Below are 21,130 nucleotides of genomic sequence, written 5' to 3'. Positions count from 1 at the left end.
AATACATGAACATGTTCCCTTAAAAGATAAACTACTTAGGCTTTAAATTGGATGAATTCCACTTAAATCACTTCATATGCTATTAGAAACCAATACCAAGCATCAAGTATGGGTCTATATATTTTGACAACGAAAATGGAAATACTCAATCGAATCCCCAATTTTGCATGGACCTTGCTTGCCGATGGTCAATATTTACTTTGCAGAAGCCAATAAACTACGTCGCTCTACGGATATCGACACACCGAAGGCAACATACACTCTGGACAGCATTAACCCGTTTCGGCCCGTTCCGGTGCACTTTGTCTGTCCCAAAAATCGAGCTTTTAATGGGTCGAAAGATAAATTTCTCTCATCACTGCATTGCGCTTTCCACTTAAAGGTTGGCTTCGAAAAAAAAACGAATGACCCGAGGAAGAAAATACGCTCTGCAGGGGTTACGCCGTACGTCGTTCTGTACCGTTCCTGCCCTTCAAACGAACCCGGTACCGGGTTCGATTCTTAAATACTCCAAAGTGCATACATTTAAGATAAGTTGTCCGTTCGGTTGGCCGCACAGGCATACGACGCGCCACAATGTATGGGAAAGACGATTCCACTTCCTTCCCACAAAATGGTAGGTCAGATAGCAGGTGGAGAAGAGTAAAAGCGACTGAAGCGAATTTAAATTAATTTAAATTAGGTTTCGTTCGTTTCTTTTGCAAAACAGACAGTGCCCGTGCTAGCCAAAGCGTCTTTCCAACCTCGGTTCCAGCCGGGGGTGGTTGGGTCGGTTTGGTTACGGTGCAACGGCAGGTAAGCTTGGGTGCACTTATGGAAACGGCATTCCAAAAGAAAGCACACTTTGTAAGGAATTCAAGTGCTTTCGGGGTTTGGTTCACATGAAGCGTGAAGGAAGCACCCAATTGCCCGAAACTGAACCCCAACCCCGTACATCGGTCAGTTATTTATCGCTTTTCCATCCCCCCTCCCGGGGGTAGGGGGATGATTTTGGGATCGGCCAGAAAAGGCATAGCAGAGAGTCTCCACCGAGAAAAGTGCAACGGCTTAACGAGTGAAAAGTGTTGTAACATGTTTCCTTTTTCTGGAGCTCGAATGAAGGCGTGCTTCAAAGAAGAAGTTGAACGGAAGAGAGATCGGTGGAGATCTTTCGTTGTATATGGGGTTAGGTCTTAGACTTAAAGTGCCATATCTTACAATAGTGAATTCAAGCTTCTAAATAGTGATAAAGACTATAATAAACACCATAGAATAGAGTAAAGACCATTGGTAATGATAGAACATACTTTTTAAAGCTGGTTTAAGTTTTACATTTATATTCAATAGAAGTATTAAAAAGTAACAAAACATTGTTTCTAATAAAATAAATTAAGAAAAAATAAACAGACATGATTTAAAACATGATCAGAATAGTAAAATAGGAACATAAAAACAAAAATTAAAAATTAAAGAAAAATTAAATTTTACAAAATACTAAAATAAAACATAAATTTAAACTAGGATTAATATTACTATTCTATTTGAATTTTAAAGAAATAAAACTGTTTTTCCACTAAACATTAAATTCATCAATACAATAACCATTTTAACCTTTTCCATGTACGAATGGAAAGTTTATACCTTTATCACAAGAAATTGCTTCCTTAGGAGATAAAATACACTTTATCCTTAAAAGTGTTTCAACCTTTCGTGCCAGCGGCAAACCTTCACAAACTCTAACCCATCCATAGTTGGGCGAAAAACCCACGCTCACACAGAGCGCACACCGCTCTGGGTATGTAATTGAATTTAAGCAAATTAAAGACACACAAAAACACAGGCCAAACCCAGAGACGCGGAAGCTGTTCAAAATTACTGTAAAACTTGCACGGCACGTACACATCCCGCACCACCACCATCACCATTCGCAAAACCTTCCCAGTTTCTTCCCGCCATGGAAAACACTCTTCATTATGTTGCGGGTGGTGTTTTTCTCCTGTTTTTTGCTTTCGCCTCCTTTTGCTGACGGCTTTCCCATCTCGATTGCCGTCTCCGTGCACCGTCTCAGATTGACCAGCTGGTTCGGGAAGATGCAATTGCTGCCCAGATGGATGGAAAGAAATGAAAAATGTCTGCTGCAAGCAGTTGCCTGTCCGGCATGGAAATGGAGGGGAAACGAGCGAAGCGAAACGTTCAAATTGAAATATAAACGCAATGTGTTTTTCTCACAAAGCTTTCTTTTCCCCTTTTTTCGGTGAACGGTCTCTTGTGGATGGCTTTTTTCTTGTGTTTTATTTGTGGGGGTTTCTAGTTTCAAATGGTAAGGAAATGGTGCAACTGTTGCAGTACAAACCAAGCTTCAATTAAATAAATGAACATCGTGTGGCAACTGTTCGTACTACATTTTTAATTATTACAATTTGGAAGGAGCTTTTAAAAGGAATTTTTGCTTGAAGATTTGTTGCTTGCTTTTAATTTCTTATTAACAAATAATAACAATGCTCTCTTCTTAAAAAATATGTTTCAAGCAATGTCAAGGTCGGGGCGGCCCGGTGGTGCATGTGAAAAACGGCGCCCGTCCACACGGCAGGGACCGGGTTCAAATCCCATCCGGACCGTCTCCCCGTAGCATGGACTGACTATCCTGCTACGTGGTAAAATAAGTCTTGATACGGCCAGGCCGTTCTAACGGAGCAAAAAAAAACAAATGTCAAGGTCACTTTTAATAGACGCTTTAATCATGTATATTATAATAACATCGCTGTAAATCACTTCTCACTGATGGCTTCGTTATAGCATTATAAATGTTAATATTTTTAAAGACGTTTAATTTAACTCCATTTATTAATGTCCATTTATCCATTATCCATTTATCAAGCTAAAAAGACGTTAGCTTAACGAGGACGATGGTAGGACGTGTGTGATTTTTAATGGGTTTTTTTCAATTTTTATGGTACTTAATTCATTTGTAAACTGGCCAAACAATGCTAATTATGCCTTGAAAAATCATGTAATAACAAAAATTAAACAAATAATATATTTTTTTATAAAATAACAAAAGGTGTAAAAAATCATTATTTTTACCTATTCTTAAATTTTTTTGTTGAATATTTATTTTATGTAAATTTTCATATTATTCATTTCCTTTTGCTGCTTGTGTCCCAAATACGTACGTCATGTAAAAAAACGATCTACATATTCTAATAAGTTCTAATAAGTATTCATATCAAATTACGCCTCAATATGTCACTAATTTCGTTTCCTTTCTATAACACTCGCTAGCTCATCAATAGATCCTTTTCAACCAAAATACATACATCCATTCCACATCCGAATCCAAAGGCTTTCAATCAACTTCCCACACACACACACACAGACACACACAGCCCCGATTACCATCAGCAATCCACTTGTAATGAATTAATCTAGCCCACCACCGGGAAGGAAAAGTAGATTGAACAAACAAGCACCGAAATAGTCTACCAACACTTCTCGTAAACACTTCAATAAACATAAATTGAGTTACTATTTCCCATACGTTTGGCCCGTGGCATACAACATGCAAACCAACACCACACTTTCACATCACAAGGCGAAGAAAACATACGGTTCTACTTTCTTCATGCCTTTCCAAACGATCCTCTTTTGGTTCGGAGTAAGAAATCAATCGAAATAGCTTTCCTCCCCCGACCAAAACACCAAGAGCTCGTCGGAAACCGGGACAAACAGAAATAGGAAACCGCGATGGAAAATGGCGGAAATAGCACAAGCCCCCTCACCCATTCCTTGTAGCCGGCCAGTTGCAACAATTCCGGCGGCATTTCATCCCCTGCTGGGAGAATAAATACGAATTTATTTGAATGTGATTCATGCTGGCTGCCCCACCATGGGAAAACGATGTATGAGCTTGGCGCAAACGATAAAGCGTAATCTGGCTAACTGACTAACTCGATTCCGATACGAAACGGGTGATAGGTGTGCTTTGCTAGTTGCACCTTAAAAAGGTACGGCAACATGCTCATCATACGGTCGTTTAGATTTTCGTACTACGATTTTCTTTGCGCCGAGAAGCACACTTGTACGATGATGTCTGGTGTGGAGCTTTCAATCAAGCCCAACCTACACAGCCCTGATAGCCTTTCATCTTGTTTATGTCCGATACATAACGAACTGTTTCCTCCTGCCTTTCTTTCTGTCCCGGGCCGGGGGTAATGTTGCCCTCGAAGCTAACCACGCTTCCCATTGTGGTGTACGATTTATGTTTGCCCAGTGATAATTTGCTTTCCACAAATATTTCACCTTGTCAATGAAATCAATCGTTTTGGTCGAACGGGATTAGTAATTAGTGGTGAGTGAGATACCTTCTCGTCTCACCCCGAACGTGAGTGAGACGTGTTTCCACTTCACTGTCTCATCCATTGTAAAACATCTTTAATGTGGCTCGTTAATCAACGGGCCAACGGTAAGATGGTGTGCCATAAAATAGCAAACCGTATGACGTAAATCATTTTCCGTCACACTTTTTTACACAAAACACATTAATAATTTCACTTCACCATTCAAGCTACAATTTAACGGCGGGCGTTAGATAATCACCTTTTCACTGTTCCCAAACTGTTTGTAAAACACTTTCTACGCCCATTTAAATAAGCACAGCCCGGTGGCTGACTCGAGTAAAATCACTTTTTTGTGTTCGATGATTGGAATGATCAATAGCACTCCATCAATCAAAATGCTTACGCGCGGAAGAAAAAAGTTAAACCCGAACATGCCTTGTTCCCGTTTTTACCCCACCGTCCGTGATGGCGTGATCCTACCAAATGCCCTACAACCTTCGTCAATTTCTATCATCATAAACATACTCAATCATTTAATTATGCGAAATGTCTGTCCAAACTCCGCAAAAAACCGTTCTTCTAAAATAGGCCCCCATTTTGCTAGCAGAAGCCAACAGAAGGGCAGAGGATATTTTCTTCCACACAAATCGCCAATCGATCCATTCACTCGAGGTGAAAAGCGTATCGAAATGGTCTTGTCCTTTCGTTTTCTCTTCTTTTTTTTGGGCATCTCGTTGTTCCGGCCTATTTTAGCTTCTTTTCCTTGAAAGCTTGTGAATTATTTTAGCTTTTTCTACCGATTTCAACGATCTCGTTGAGCATAATAGCAGCAAAAGTAGTGGAAACCCCCGAAAAACCTTTTTTCTCCAATAGCTTCTTCATTTTTCGAATTCCACCCAATTCCATCGCATCCTTGTAGTTCCGCGAAACTCACGTTGCCGGTCTGTTTTCGGCATGGGCTTCAAGTGATCCAAAGAGCCGCTGAAGAGTGACATGGCTTAAAATTTTCCTTCTAACATACACCCACCCGTACACACACACAGCCAAAAGCGCATTTTGATACCGAATTCTTTTCACTGAAACGCACACACTTGTGACAGCTCGTCGAATGGTTCGTCGATTCATTATTTTATTTTCATCCCGAAAAAGAAATCAGCCTTTTTTGGTGCAGGCCCAGCAAAACTCCGGCCAATTGAGCGAACCCCGGAGCAATAAATGCTTAGAGACCAGGAATCCAAATTATTAGCTCAAGATCGAGCACATTTTATCGGCTGAATGAAGCTAGTCAAATTTTTGGGGCGGTAGACAGACACAGATGGAAAATAGAAGGTACAATGGTGTGGTGTGCCATTAATTTTTGATTGCGTACAGTTTGTGCTGGCAAAACTTCCGAACCTTTCGACGAGTAGCAATCGAAGATCAGGACGTAAGAAAGACCAATTGAGGCAATCGAAATTCATAAGCATGGTAGCCACTAGTGCAGCTTTCTTTTCGGACCCGTTCTTAAGCAAAACGTTAACGGTAGAAAATGGTTGATGAATTTTCAATTGCCGGTATGATTATCTATAGAGCGGCCATGTACGGAATGGCGAGAAGAGTGCATAATGTCATCACGGATAATCATCCCTATATGTGAGTGGAGTTGTGTTTTTTATTGTGTTTTTTACTGTGTTTGATAAAAAAAACATTAATTTACCTATTTGTGTGATTATTATCCAAGAACAAGATGTTTATTATTATGTTGCGATACCTCCTATTATCCTACATTGTACATTGTTAATAAGTGTTTTTTGTTTGTTCACGGATAACTTGTACAATCTTAAGCCCTAAGAGGATCACAATACGGTGAAGGGCCGTCATACTTAACAATTAGATTCAGAGAAGGATAATTAATGAGATTTTACGGATTGTTTTCGACTCCGGTGGGCCAATTATACGAGTGCCATTTCAGCTTGTAGCGGATTATCCTTGTAGCTCAGAAATCCAAAGGCAATTCGAAACATTAACTGCAAAACCGATAATAAAGGCCTCAATTGTGAATAAGAGAAATTTGCTCAAGTAAAATAAAAAAAATCGAACATTTACAAGATGATTTCTTACACTTTACGCACTAATTATTATTAATAAAATGAAATAATCAATGTTATACCCTTATCGGCATTCCACTGTACTTCTACGTACATTAAAGTGATGTCTTATAGTCTCATTTGTCTAAAAATGGCTTAAAATAAAAAAATATGCAACGCCTAAAATTATGCAATATTATGTAAAGTTGCGCAGATTTTTCAGACGAGTTCAAACAATTTGACAACATTATGAGTTAATTTCTAACAACCACAGCGTAAACACTCAGGCAACTCCTTTCGATTCTTTGTTAAATAGGCAGGAGTCACACCCGAGCGAAGCAATTTTAAACGTTCCTGTCCGCCTGAAGCAGTCAACAATTTTTAATACATATTCAACTATCTAGAGAAAAGGCCAGAGAGAACACAGTAGTCTTGTTCTGATCGTCCGACAACAGGTCATCGAAAGATCGATAGCAAAGTAATATCTGCATTCTTCCTAGTCACTCGAGCCCAGTGAGCAGCCTGAAGGAACGACTTTTTAGTGAAGAATGTGTTAAGGAAACCGTTTGAGCAAAGATCTCCAATTCTCCCAATTGCACTTAAATAGGTCTGACAGAAGTTTGTGGGAAACGCCAAAACGAAGTTATAATTGGTCACCAAAGCCACAAAAAGGCAAAAACACAACCAATATTATTTTGTTGAAGGTGGAATTTGGAAAGCCAGTGTAATTGCGGTTGGTAGGACGTAAACGGATTTTTCTAGAAAGATTATAAAACGTAAGATTTAATCAAAAAATGTTTTATTCAATCATCTTCATATATTGAATGTTTAATATTTTCCCGAACACAAAGCTATAGAAACTTTTCTATTAAGAATCCTTCCAATAACTGTATCATATCATCAAAGCAAAATGTAAGCCTTTTCATAGATACTTCTAAATAACTTACACCAAATAGTGTTTCGAAACTATTTCAAAACCCTCATCAGAATTCTCTAAAACTCAGCATATGAGTGCACACGAGAAGCTGTTGTGTCGTTGACTTTACTGTCCAACTTTAAGGAAAACACTTCGGTGACAATGTTTTTTCCCTTTCGGACCACCCCGCCCCCGGAGCGTTTTTGGGCTCATCAACCACCCACGATGCACATAAAATACTCAACCATACACAACAAGGGGCCACTCGTTGTCTCGAGCGTGTACACAAGAAAGCTAATGAATGAATAGACAACTGTCAAAGTTTGCCAAAGTAGTTTCGGCACAGCGGAGCTGTGGCACAATTTTCCCCGGTACGAAACACACATTATTCCTTCACTTTTATCTAACCACAAAGTCACCGCCTGCAGAAGAAGGAAAAGGCAAAAACAAAACAGCAACCAACAAAAAAAATACTCAGGAACAAAACTTTCCGTTTTTTTTTTGCCTTGGCCCGCTCCAGCTTTCCCGGGTCCATTTCCTTTTCAACGGTGACGAACAGATTGAGCGAAAATTGCTACAACAACTTTGCTATACGCCGTAAGCACTATCGATTGCTATCAGTTCATTGGAATCTTTCGTTGGAAGTGGTACAGAAACTTCAACCAAAAAAAAAAAAAACAAACTCACTCAGAACTTTGTGCACCATACGGGGTGACGTTTTACCAGCAGCGCACTACGTGACGCAGTAACACAGGGCCAGTGTCACTCGAACGCGTACGAACCGTTACGCAAGATGACAGCAGACAATGTCCCTGGTCGGTTCGTTTGTCATCCGTGCTTGGCCAATGGTGAGTCTAATGGCACACAAAAAAAACAACACACTTACATCGTGCGCAAGCTTCTTAGTTGGATGGAACTGGTGAACTTTGGTTCGCTTGTCGCAAAAGGAAGTTGCATTTAACGGCACCGTCCAGACGTCAAGCAGACGGGCTAGCCGAGTTGACTTCCCTTTATTGCTTGCTCATGGGCGGTCCCAAACCGTTCCGTGCGGACGGTGTGACAACGATGTCATCCCAACATTCCTATGTCACGAAACTCAATCATCGGTCGCATCGGATTGCGAAAAGCAGCCTGACGTCTTCGGTTTGGTATGCGACCGACAATGGCACTGAAGGTACTGAAGCGTTCCTGCAACCTTCGTGTCTTGCGAGTCGCAAGCGTGTCGTGGAAAGTGGAGTAGGAGTGGGGTTGGAAAAAAGTGTAACCGGGTCGTACCAGGCCCGGAAGCGATGCTTCCCATCAAACCGATCCCAAAAACCCCGGGATGAGTAAGCGAATCTATCCTCCTCCCACCACCCATCCACCCCTCAACTTTCCCCGCGAGGGAAAAGCGGTCAGATCGAATCGGTGCGATGACGTCGGGTAAAATGCACCTTACGTAAAGCGCTCTACACGGGGTGTAATTGCTCCATCATCCCCCCAAAAACCTCCAGAAACCGGTCGGAACGCTTTCGAGTGAGCTACGGGAATCAACGGAAGAATCTACTCCTGCGGTAGATCCAGGGATTATGATAAAGAGGGTAGAGAATGAAATAACATTCTCATTCTCTAGTGCTACTTTTGCCGGTGCGCTAGTGTTACAGAAGCGGACGCTCGTAGAAAAAAAAACATTGTTGAGCAAGCAAAGCCGGTCTCCGAAACGGCAGATTCAAGCCAAGCGGTGAAGGATTATGTGCCACGGCGAAGTGGGGGGGTTGGTTCGGTGATGGGAACCAACCGTACCCGTGGTTAGTGGATTGTGAAGGAGTTCATCAAGATTATTTCGTTTTGTCGTTATTACTACTACCCTTCGGCTCTCGGGTAAAGGGGTTATTCGGAACAGGGACCGATGTGGGAGTTGTGGGAGTATTTCTCACAGATCATTGTTATCCACAAGTCGACCGGAACTCATTCACTGTCAGCTTCCGCTCATGGTCTTGGTTCGACCGTGCACTGGCTCGACCGTTTGGAAGTCGAGAATCGCCATCATCCATCGTCATGTGCTGGCAAACGGATGGATAAAGTTATGAAATTACCTTTCCCAACTTGCTCGCTACCATATCGGGCAAGAGGGAAGAGACCCCGGTGGAGGACCGTAAAAAGGATGAACGAACAGGTAACCGATCGAAGCCATCGATGATGATGATAGTGGATAATAATTGCAGCAGTAGCAATCCGCTCCCCACGCCCCGAGGGTGTTGAAGTGTTTGGGGGAAAATTTGCAGCTAAGTAATTGAATACACCGTCAATCGCTTTGCGAGGCTTGCGTGATCGGGTTGAGGACGGTGGCATTTCTAACGTAACGTAAAAGCGACACGAACTGCCCTGTCGCACAATGGAGTGTGATTGCAATCGGTTTTACAGAAGCAATTATTTTAATGAAATTTGTAACATAGTACGACAGTAGTCAGTCAGTGTAAGATGAACATTGGTATCAACGGGCGAGCAAGCATTACGATCAATTTGTTGTGCGAATTGCATACTTACGTTTATCGTTTTAAAGCCGTAAAGTATGCAATCCACGAGAAAAAGCTTTTGTTTTTATTAAATTCTCATTTGTTTAGCAATTTATGCGATATGTCGTGATGTACTGTAATTACAATCAATATGCCAGTAAACCGATGCAAATCTGTATACTTTGAGAAATATTGTTTCATCCGGGACAAGGGAGAAAAAATGTAATACAATAGTGACATCATAATGAGATAATAAAATCTAATAATCCTTGCTATATCTCGTTATGAAACAGGAAATATTGGTAATTTTATATCAACTTTACTGTTTCCACTTACCGATCATGGCGATCAGCGTCAGTAGAAGCGGGTATCGTATATCCATCGTCCATCCAAATGGGAAATGCATCGCTCCTTGCCTGAATCGCGCCTTCGTAATCGTTTTGTGTTACACACTGCACTGTAAACTTCGCGTTTTTATTTACCGTTACTCTCCGATTCTTTACAAAAAAAACCGTAACTTTGCTCACGATACAGCTTTTATTACTAATTCCATTAAGTATGCTTCGAAGCCAATGATCCTGTACTACTTTTCGAAATCACTTCAAACCATCGCTGCTTCGTAAGCTTTCCGAAAAAATGAAGTATTCGTTCATAATTAAACACACCACAAAACACTCGGACGGTTTGTAACAATCATTTGTTTAGTGCTTGATTGCGCTCCGCACTAATTGCTGCCCATTCCTATTGTTGCACATCAATCACGTTAGCGCTTGTAAGTTATTGTAATAAATCTAAAAGCACCGTTTCCAACGAATCAAACGCACAGAACATATTAAACCACGATTAGGACGTTGGAATCATTCACCAACAGGGAAGTAATGTGTACTACTCGCGCGCGCACTTCAAACTAAATTAACGAAGCACCACCGAAGGATTAGTAGCTCGCTTGCCAACTCGATCATCATCATCCGGCCGTACACTGTCAACTGGTCGTACACAGTTAAGCTCGGCACGTAATCAACCCACCCTTGGGCGAGTAAGCGAAAGCTCGTCTTTGTTTAGTGAAACGAAGTGAAATTCCGAACAGCCGAACGGAATCCCGAACCGTAGCCGAAGCGTTACAATTCCGATTGAAAGCATGGTACAGGCGGAAAACCGACCGAACACATTTGTCGCTAGAAACTATAAACAAAACAGTGAGTGCTGACCGGTTTCACGTGGCTAGCAGTGAGTATTGTTTAGGTTCGGCAAGATACCAATGGAATGAGTTCCATTGAGCGTTGTAGAAGCATTGAGCGTTGTTAGTTACCGGGAGCGAAATAATAAAGAGTTTTTTATTGTTCTCTCACGTAATTATTCGAATTATAATAATTAATAACAATTTAAGAAACCAATCAAAATCATTAAATTTTAAAATATTTTTCAAATTCACGACAGCTTTATCGAAAGATCACATTAAATGGAGACGCATGGTCTTTCATCTATTGAAACCAATGGAGACGCATGGTCCTTCATCTATTGGATCCAATGGAGACGCATGGTCCTTCATCTAATGAAACCAATGGAGACGCATGGTCTTTCATCTATTGAAACCAATGGAGACGCATGGTCTTTCATCTATTGAAACCAATGGAGACGCCTGGTCATTTTCGTTCGCAGTAAAAGTTTATAAATAAATTTAAAATCCACATACTGCAACAGTTATTTAAAACCGTTCCTCTCTCTCTCCAATTAGTTTTATTTTATTGTGAACCGTCACAAAATGCAAACATTTTAAAAGCAACATCTAATAAATTGGGTTCGGTTACTACTTTGCCGAACACAACAACAAAGCAAAAGTTTGACCAAATCCGCACCAAAAAAAAACGTTTTTCTTCCACGCGCTCGTACATGTGTCCTCGCCGTTTTATTTGGGATCCTTTTTCTCGCACGCCCGTTCCACACCAGCTGACAGCTTGGAGGATTTATTCAATTGCTGTTTCAGCGCTGTTGCATCGTTGCTATGTGAACGTGAGTGCATCATTGGGAAGTGGGGAGGACGAACCGGTCACGGTAATAAATTACTCTATCGTCAGACTTTAAACTACAATCTTAGGGTGGGGGAAAGGAGGGGAGTACGGTTGGTTCAATCCGGGGACACAATGCACAGTGCTGCAAAGGCAAAATAAAACTCATTGTAAGCAAATAAATTTCTCCACCTCTACTTTTTCGCAAGCAAAGTCAATCGCTTAGTTTTTTCTTCTCATTCTGTTATAAATATCGTTTTAAAACACACTTAGTCTTTTTCCAAGGTCTTTAACACTACCGACTGATAGACGCTTAAAAAGAAAATATTGATTCAATATTGATCGCGCCACTCTAGAATTCCCAAAAGAAATTAAGGTAAGATAAACCATACGTTTCCGTATGCGCTAACATGTGCACATGTACGACTCTTTCCGACCAATCTTCACAACAACTTTACCTTCCAATCAGGGCGTGAGAAAAGTTCATTGAACAAATATTCATATTTCAGGGAGAAACTTTATCGGTTCACCCGTAACTTCTTCAGTGAGTAGCTGAAGCAAGATGAGCTTAGCTTACTCACGCCAGCAAGCAAAGAGGTTTTTGGCGTACATATGGACGATGGATTTTGTTTACTTCTCGGAAAAGCTTTCATAATTTCATTCCATCTCTTGCTGGAATGCCGCTCCTTTTTGCGCCTCACATACTCCAAAACCCACGAGTTCGTTATGCCGTTTTGGCAGTAAACAGTAAACCGTGAATTCCAACCCCGTCTGGCAATGTAGTGTTGCTCACATTTGCATAACCTCACACATGCAAATCAGCCAACGCGCGTTTGTACACTCGCATCGCTTAGCTACGTTTCGCCCCGTCTGAAGAGGTCATAGTTCTTGGCATCGGTGACGAAAATAGAGCCCAATCCTGGCTTTACCCTTCCACGTTGTACGTGGGTGACAAGCCCCTTTCGAACATTGTCGTGTTTTGCCACATTTTACGAAACGCCACACACTCGCCATGTGACCAAAGAAGGGTACGGAAATGTCTTTCCACACACTGTTTCTGTGTGGTTGTATGGATGAAGGTGCAAATTCACTGTCTGTCTGTGCTACTTGTATGAATAGAGCAGCAACAAGAGCAGGTTGCAAAACGTACTACTACTACTCATCTCGAATCTTAACCCCCAAACAAACGGGTTTCAACCACCCATTCCAGGGTGGGGTTTTTGGGTGCGAAGGAAAATAATATTTGCCACCGGGTACTTGGAGCTGTCAAAATTGTACCGAGCAAAAAGTCATTGAGAAAGTTTCGTTCATCCGTGTATTTTCTCGAAAGTATTTTAATTTATGTAAATTGAGCGCCAGTTTGTAAGTTACGCGCTACGAATGGAACGCAACTTCTGCACAAGAAAGAAAGTGAAGGAAAAAACAAAACGAAACCCTCTTCTGCAAAACTGGGCCAAAAATAGTTTTAATGCGGCGTAAAATGATTAATGTTTTGCAGTGCAATATCTTTACCGATTTTACTCTGGGTTAAAATAAAAGAAAACAAAAGCACCATTTATAGATATATCATGCACTGTGGGAACTCTTTACTTCACCAACCGTCAGCAAATTACATCGGAAATGGCTCATTGCACGCACCGGAACGTGCAACACGCGTGCAGCAGCAACAAAAGCATGCGCACGGAACAAAAAGCTGTCGTTCGTGGCATTTCTATTGCTGCTTCCGGCCAATAATAGGATTCATCGGGTGCGTTTCCGAACCTTTGTGCACAAAGGTTGCATACATGTGGGCGCGCATTCGTTACACACGGAACGGCACCCAGCTAGCTCCGTGCGGACTTATGGTGTTGGCTTTCCAGAGTGGACAATGTCGGTTGGTATGACTTTGAGGTTTTTAATAAGTGGAAGGGTAACAAAAAGGAATTCTATTTATCGTTGTTGGCGCTGTGAAAAGATCTCAACCGTGCCTGATACGTTCATTAGTGGGAAAAACGTGGAAACTTATTTTAATGATAACCGATGAGATTTTTAATGTACTTACGAAGCGTGATTTGTCTTTATTATGAAAGTAAATGCTCGTTCGTTAATGTTATCTTCAAGGGAAGAAGATAAACAACAATTCAATATATTTTTTTCAGGTTATTTTAACGATGTAAAAAAAATCTAGTATTATCTTTCTCCTGAAGCGATTTCCATTATAAAGCAAGTTGTTAATCAACTGCAAGCTTTACAACAATACCACTTGTACAATCACTTCTTAATACACTGATACCCTACTCATTCATTCATAAGAAAAATGTAATTCTTGCTACAAGAAGCATTGTTGAAGGCGGTAAACACATCTGACCCAATCTGTTTCTGTTTGCGTAAGCAAAATTAATAACCCAAGCAGAACCTTTCTAGAACACGTAGAATGAAAAGATGCACTAACCTTGTGCCCTGCCAAGAATGGCAAACAGAATCGCATAATCGAACCTTTTGCGGCTGTTGGCTGTTGAGGGCATGGTAGAAGCTTTCCGCCGGGTGCACGACACCATAGGAAATCATCACAGGCCGCACAAGCGTGGCGTGTCGGCTGCGTTCCGCATTCGCAACGCATCCACAAACTTAATGCAAACACTAACGCAGGCGGCAGAACGCGCAACGATGCATAAAAACGTCATTATTATGATGATGGATAACTTTGCAAAGATGGATTGCACAATTTAGGTCACCGTTTGCGCGCGAACACAGCGCGCCATCGTCAGTAGGAGCGAAAAAAAAACGGGCCAAGAAGAAAGTAAGAACGAATTACTGTCGACGGTTTTTGTGTGGTTCGCAAGCATTATGCTTCACTGTTGCTGGTGTATTCATTCGCTTTTTTCCACGCGGAAGATGAACGGAGGATGACTTTTGCATAAGCTTGGGCCTTCGAAGTACTCGAAAGAAGAGCTGAAAAAGCACTCAAACCCAAAAACCCGTACTCAGTACGACTCAGTGTATGAACTGGCAGCTGGGCTGGAACATATTTCTTCTTTGAAATCAACAATAACAGCACGGAAACGGAGCATATACAAAAAAGGACCCCTCGGATATAAAACCACAATACGGCGCAACAATACCGTACAGAATTGATTTCAGCTATTCAACCGATTAATGTCTGTCGATGTGCGTTTATGCATTTTTATTGCATTTTTTTTCGAACCAAAAAGGCCACAGAATGACTAAAGAATGTCATGTGTCGTCCCCGGTTCTGGACGTTATTGCATTCCAGCACGGGAAAAAGCTAATAAAATGGAAAGTTTTCCCATATTTTCCACATCGAAATAATCTAAATACAAATGCGTAACACATGTCCCCGGGTTTGTGGGTGTGCTTTTTTCTTTCTCTTTCTATAATCCTCCCTCGGTTGACGGTTCTACCTACAAACCCATCTCTGGTCGTGGTTTGAAGGTTTGAAAATATTATCGAAAAGTAAGAACCACGTGTGACACATTTTGCCACCGAGATACATTATTTTGACACGGGGCCAGTACAACAAATAAGAAGAAGAAGAAGAAGAAGAAAAAAGGCCATTCCAGATTGGAATCATCACTTGTTTCATTTTGTATTCCTTTGTTTTGTATCTTTTTGGGCTGATTCTTGCTGTGGTAGGGTTTGTCGCTCATTTTTTCACATTTCTCGCTTGTAGGAAAGTGGTAAAAAAGTTGATAAATGGATATTTGTTATTGATTTTCCCCCTGCTGACCATATGTTACACTAAGGTTTGCTACTTTCTTTGATTGAAGTTTTGCTGAAAGATCGCCGTTGAATCGTTTTGTTTCTTATACACTTTTCTAGCTTCAATGGGTTGTATTGTTATCGTAACGTGTATTTAATTTCAAAGATAGTTTTATAACACACGTTTTGAGATTCGACTATTTTTTTAAATGCAGTAAAAAACATGTCAATATAGAGATGATTTGAAAAGAGCTGTGAAATGTTGTTCCAAGTAAATATTATATTTAATCATAACAAATATTAACTGTACAACAGAAGCAATTTTAATTAGAAGTATTTTTTGTTTTAAAAATATTTTAAAATTTTCGTCTCTCTTCTTGGCTTAACGATCTTTAAAACCGACCTCGGGTAGGTCTGGGTGAACGGACCGCATTAGATTTGATGCCCGGCCCTGCCGTGTGGAATATGCTCCGTTTATCACATACACCACCCAAGCGTCCCATTTTAAAATTAACGTAAAAAAATCAAAAATTAAAATCTACAAGAAAAATTTATCAAACTGTCCAATTTTCAAATCCGCTTTTTTCGTTTCATTATCATCTTAAGAAAACAATTTATTTATAATGAGTTCTTTTAAAGGTGAGATAAATATTACGTTTGTTAAAGAAAGTTTGTAGTTAAATTAAACCTTAAGCAAGATTTACTTCTTTCTGCTGCACGTAGTTTAAAACGATTTATGAAATATGCAAATATATTACACATCCGTAAGAAAACAAACTCAACGATTATGCAGTATGTTTTACCATTTAGTTATGTCAACCTTACCCAAACACTCCTTTATAAAAAAGCAGGAAAACTTCAATATAAATATACAAACTTATTCAACTCATTCCCCTCATCATCGGTTGCTGGCTTAATAAATCCAATATATATATGGTCGTTCGATCCACTTGCTTAGCACACAACGTAAAGAACTGGCCCAAAAATTTACATAAATGCCACGCCACCGGAAGTGTGCTCGATGTAAATTTTCACCAGCTTGTCCCGCTTCTTTTACCATCTGCTCCACTGCCCTTTCGGAATTGTTTTGGTACGACAGTCTCCAACTTTTTTTGGGAAGGAGGGGAAAATACGTGTTTTCACCAAACTTGATGACCACCGTTACGCTCACACACACACCCCCATCCCTGAAGGGAAGAGATGTATAGGGGAACATTTTGCAAAGAAAGTAGCGACAGCCATAGAGGGATGTGAAAGAAATTTATCTACATCACATAAAGCATCCACAGCATCTAGCATAACATCGCCGTATCGAAAGCCGTATCGTTCCCCCTTGCTCGCAGAGACCCAAAACTGACCAGCTCAACTTCCCGCACCAGCATACAAGCGAACTCCGGATGAAGAAAAACAGAAACACCGGGACTGGGTGACTCCATTCTCCATTTTTTTTTCACTAACAGCCCCCCCAAAAAAAAGCATACTGCCAGCTGGTACAGCTGGTTTTTCTCCACGTACGTTCCGTTCTGTTTTTGGCCGAACCGAGGCTTCGTGCCCTATGTGGTCAGTACGTTTCGAAGTTGCTCCAATGTGGTTACCGTCCCTGAGTGCCCTGAGGATGGTTTTGTGGAAAGTTTTACGGATAGCCAAACAAACTGCCGATCGCCGTGGACATGGTGGGGTGGACGCTTGATTGCTTCCTGATGCTACCGAAAATGGTCGTACCTTTTGCCTTCTTCGGTGCATCGTCCAAAAAACGGGAATGGTTGAGCCAAAAAGAGGAAATTCAAATAGTGGACCGGCTTCATGTACCACAGGGAAGCGGATCCATTGCAACAGATTCCGAGCATCACTGTTAAGCTGATAAGAGGTTTGCTGACAGCCAGATGTAGCAGATTCTTCTTTCACTGTAGGGAGGGTTTGTTCGTTTGTGAATATTGTTGTTGTGTTCCATACCAGCTTAGATAAATAGCATCGGCATGAGCACGTTAGGGTATCGACCATGAACATTCCTGTGTGTCTAGCGTTTAATTCTAATGGAAACGAAAGATTCTTTGCTTAAAGTGTTTATTGCCTGGAGAATTGTTTATCATGTTGATTTTGCTTTAAAGTATAGACGAACAATATATCTATTGATAAACCGCAGGGAAAGTTAAGAAGATATAACCCAGAAAATATGGACCCGGGTCCTCTAAACTAGTGATCCCCAACCTATAGTGGTTCGCGGAAGAAATTTTCGGTCATTGGACCGATTTTTTTTTTACTCTTTTTGTTTACCATTTCAAGCGTTTTTACGTGGCGAAATACATTCTGCACTTTTCGATGTGTCAGATTGAGGACAATTACAATTTTTACTAATGTTTTAGTTAAAAAATCGCCTTAACAGCGGTATACATACATTACGAGTCGGTTCATAGACGGTACATGTGGGCCGTGATATACTTATGTCGAACAAAAAGTGATCCGCGGTACTAAAAAGGTTTAGGAGCTCGTCCGCCAGTCCATTATCGCGGCCTTTCTGGCCATCAACATTCCTACTCCATCTCCATTAGGACCTACCACGCCCCCTCTGTCCATGTGGATTACTTAACATGACGTTACGAGCCCGGTCGTCCGGTGTCATCCACATGACATGTCCAGCCTACCGGAGCCTCTTCTTCTTGGTCTGCTCAGGGTTGAGCAAGTTGCAAAGATATGGCCAGGTCTCCAATCCGTTTTCTGGAAACTCGTTCTAGGGCTGCAGTCCTCCATCCACGGCTCCATCCGTTCTTACACAGGTTCGACTGTGCTCCTCCACGTCTCGTGCCGATCAAGTTGCTGACGAGCACCTTCCTGGTAAGGCAAGAGTCCGGCACTCTCATCACGTGCCACACCCATGAGCTTGGCGTTTCTAATTCGTCAGTGAGTTCAGACAACGCATTCAGAATTCGTCATTATAACGTAATTCGTCATTGTCCTTCTATCCATACAAGGCAAAAAATTCTTCTAAGCATCTGAGTCAGTTTTGGGAGAAAGTCCTTATCTAAGAGATGCTGGAGAGTTTGAGACACGTGGTTACGTTTATTTTGATCAAGTTCAATAACTTTATCAAAAAAAAACAAATTTAAATTAAAACTCTTTCACTCAAATTTCAAACGTGTGTATAACTATTTGCTCAACGATTAAAATATTATATAATATAATAATATAAATATAACTGATTTATCCACATGGGTTTGAGTATTCGCTGCATAATAAAAAGACGTATCTCAATTATAAAACTTACACGTTTCTCGTTTATTACACAAAAGGACATACGTAAATGACAAGACGAGCACGCGCGGCGGTCTATCACTATCGTGGTTGGCAAAAAAACACCGGAGTTACTAACAATGGAGACGCGCACAGCAAAAATATTAATAGAAAAACTTCCTACACAATAGAGTTGTTTCGTTACGCTCTCATTTAAATAGTTTCAATACACCCATAACCCTATATTGTCCAGCTAACGGTAGCAATAGCACCGTGGGACAGCTTGAGCTGAAAATGCACTTTAGTCGCTTTACAATTGGCGGTCCCGAGTGTCGGGAGTACCTCTTAGTACCTCACAGCACACCTAACTCTTGCAATCAAATTTTGTCTCCCTTTCTTTCTATCCTTAACCTGTTTCCCCATCCGTACCATCCATCAGTAAACGTTTAATGTAGGACAAAAGCAAACGAACGGAACGACCTGTCTCTTCTTTAACGTTCGCCCAACTAGATGCATCTCTTCCGCTGTGAACGTAAATTGTCCACCGAAAACTTAACCACCATTCGATGACTTAATACAGCCAGGATTCGTCACCGGACTGGGGATGATCTTTCCCTCCAACTGTTGTGCAAAACATCTCAGCTTTCCACCATGGCGTAGCTCATCCGAACAACAGAACAGCACACAAAACGTGGTAAATGCGCCATGGTTCTACTTCTAACGAGTTTTCCCAGTTCCCCATGGAAAGGGGGGTCATAACCCTTCGCATCGCTTTTGCTTTCCCGGGAGTACTTTTTCGGTGTGCATAATTTGCATAAAATTTTATGCAGATGCCAAATCTGGTATACTACCTACCTACCCACCCTAAGTTTCCTTCTTCTGTCAACTGTTTACTAAATGTGTGTATGTGGGTGTGTGTGTGTGTGTGTGTGTGTATGTATGGTTGACTAACTAACTTGTTTATAACCGTCGGTTCGCGTTTCCGTTCCTCTTTAACGCTTGGCTTTCAGCGACACTTGGCTTCTTAATGGTGGCCAATATTTCCGAAAGGGGGTGACCAAAACAGGGGCAGCTTTCTTGGGTGTTTTGTCGCGTGGGATGTGCACAACATGTTAAGTCTTATCTTAAGTTTTATTTCGCATTTTATCTCACCCTAAAGTCAAAGGATATGAAGTTGTTCTTTGAAGCGACAACACCATTTGTCGTCTATGTTATCTTATTTTTTTCTTTACCACAAATTCGATTCTCGTTGTAGAAAAGTAATCTAAACTTGCTCACAACCACAGAAACCATTTCTGAGTATGATCGTTTAGTTTTTTGCATTAAATTTAAATTAGCACAGGGCTAACAGTTTGGAAGCACAGGACACTTTGGAATCGTATAAAATCCATAGTAATGATTAACTTTACCCTATGAGACTATCTTCAAATTATTCAATTTATTCTCCCTGCTTCCAGGTAGCCTCAAGTAATTGTAATTGTAAATGGCTATATCTTTAGAAACGTGTTGCTTGTGTTACTCATTGTGAGAACACGAGGTTAGCACTTGAGATAATGATGTCGGTTTAAAGCTACAAACGTTACAGAAGGATGACAAAACCATCGTCAAACCTTGTGCATGGTATTGCAATGGATTGATTTGTAAAAAATTTACCCTGAAGTGGTTTCTTATCATCAATGCACTATCTTTTCACATACAAACGTGCTCAATCACTTTCATTTCGTTCGGAAAATATATAAAATCATTTGTTTTGCCATCGTTTGTCAGTCCGCTAGTTTCATTCAAACAGTTCTAATTGTTGCTAAATTAAAAACATGAAAGGTATTTGAAAGTGAATGTTATTTCTGTTGGAACTGAGACCTAATTTGTAAACGACTTTTCCCACTCGTTCCCAGGTGTCTGTGCACTAGTGTTGCTTGCCACGATCGTTGTGGCTGTTCAGGCGTTGGACATTCCTCTAACCTGTCCGGAAAATGACGATATTTTTCATCCAGTTCACATCCCACACTTTACGGACTGTACCAAGTTTTACAAGTGCTTCAATGGCGACAAGTACGAGATGGACTGTCCCGGCGGTTTGCACTGGAATATCGAGAAAGATTACTGTGATTTCCCCGAACAGGCTAATTGCAAGCGACCGCTTCAAATCGACCCTATAAGTTTGGATTAATTGATAACTAAATCGTAATGCACAATAAAAACTTTGTGTTCCACATTTGTGTGATGCGATAAATCTGCCCGTCACTGTATAAATAAATTTGAAAATTACCGTTGTATCACCCAAGGCTAAGAACAGTTATACTTGCTTCAACACAACTCCAACTCGCAAGTGTATAAACGCACAAGTTTGACAAATCGCAACGTAACCGCAGTTCACGGCGAAAACCAAAACAAAACAATATAC

General features: G+C 40.9%; 2 protein-coding genes across 3 annotated transcripts in view; one reads left to right on the top strand and one right to left on the bottom strand.

Annotated features, from left to right (window-relative positions):
• LOC125760743 (uncharacterized) overlaps nucleotides 1–11,021 on the bottom strand; it is a 36,103-nt gene extending 25,082 nt beyond the window's left edge. The window contains exon 1 of one of the 2 annotated variants that reach the window (XM_049421171.1): nucleotides 10,130–11,021. In XM_049421171.1, coding sequence (XP_049277128.1) covers nucleotides 10,130–10,199 — 70 coding nt within the window. In that variant the 5' untranslated portion in view covers nucleotides 10,200–11,021. The remainder of the gene's footprint in view (nucleotides 1–10,129) is intronic. The other variant, XM_049421170.1, reaches the window with a different exon arrangement.
• Nucleotides 11,022–20,445: 9,424 nt separating this feature from the next.
• LOC125760761 (peritrophin-1-like) lies at nucleotides 20,446–21,010 on the top strand. The gene is made up of 2 exons (XM_049421196.1): nucleotides 20,446–20,547; nucleotides 20,622–21,010. Exons 1-2 carry the CDS (start codon nucleotides 20,541–20,543, stop codon nucleotides 20,894–20,896), a joined length of 282 nt encoding a protein of 93 aa, XP_049277153.1. The 5' UTR covers nucleotides 20,446–20,540; the 3' UTR covers nucleotides 20,897–21,010.
• Nucleotides 21,011–21,130: the final 120 nt, after the last annotated feature.

The sequence above is a fragment of the Anopheles funestus genome, chromosome 2RL (genome assembly GCF_943734845.2).
Source record: "Anopheles funestus chromosome 2RL, idAnoFuneDA-416_04, whole genome shotgun sequence".
NCBI lineage: Eukaryota > Metazoa > Arthropoda > Insecta > Diptera > Culicidae > Anopheles > Anopheles funestus.
The sequence above is the reverse complement of the archived record's forward strand: the minus strand, read 5'-3'. Positions and strand labels throughout refer to the sequence as shown.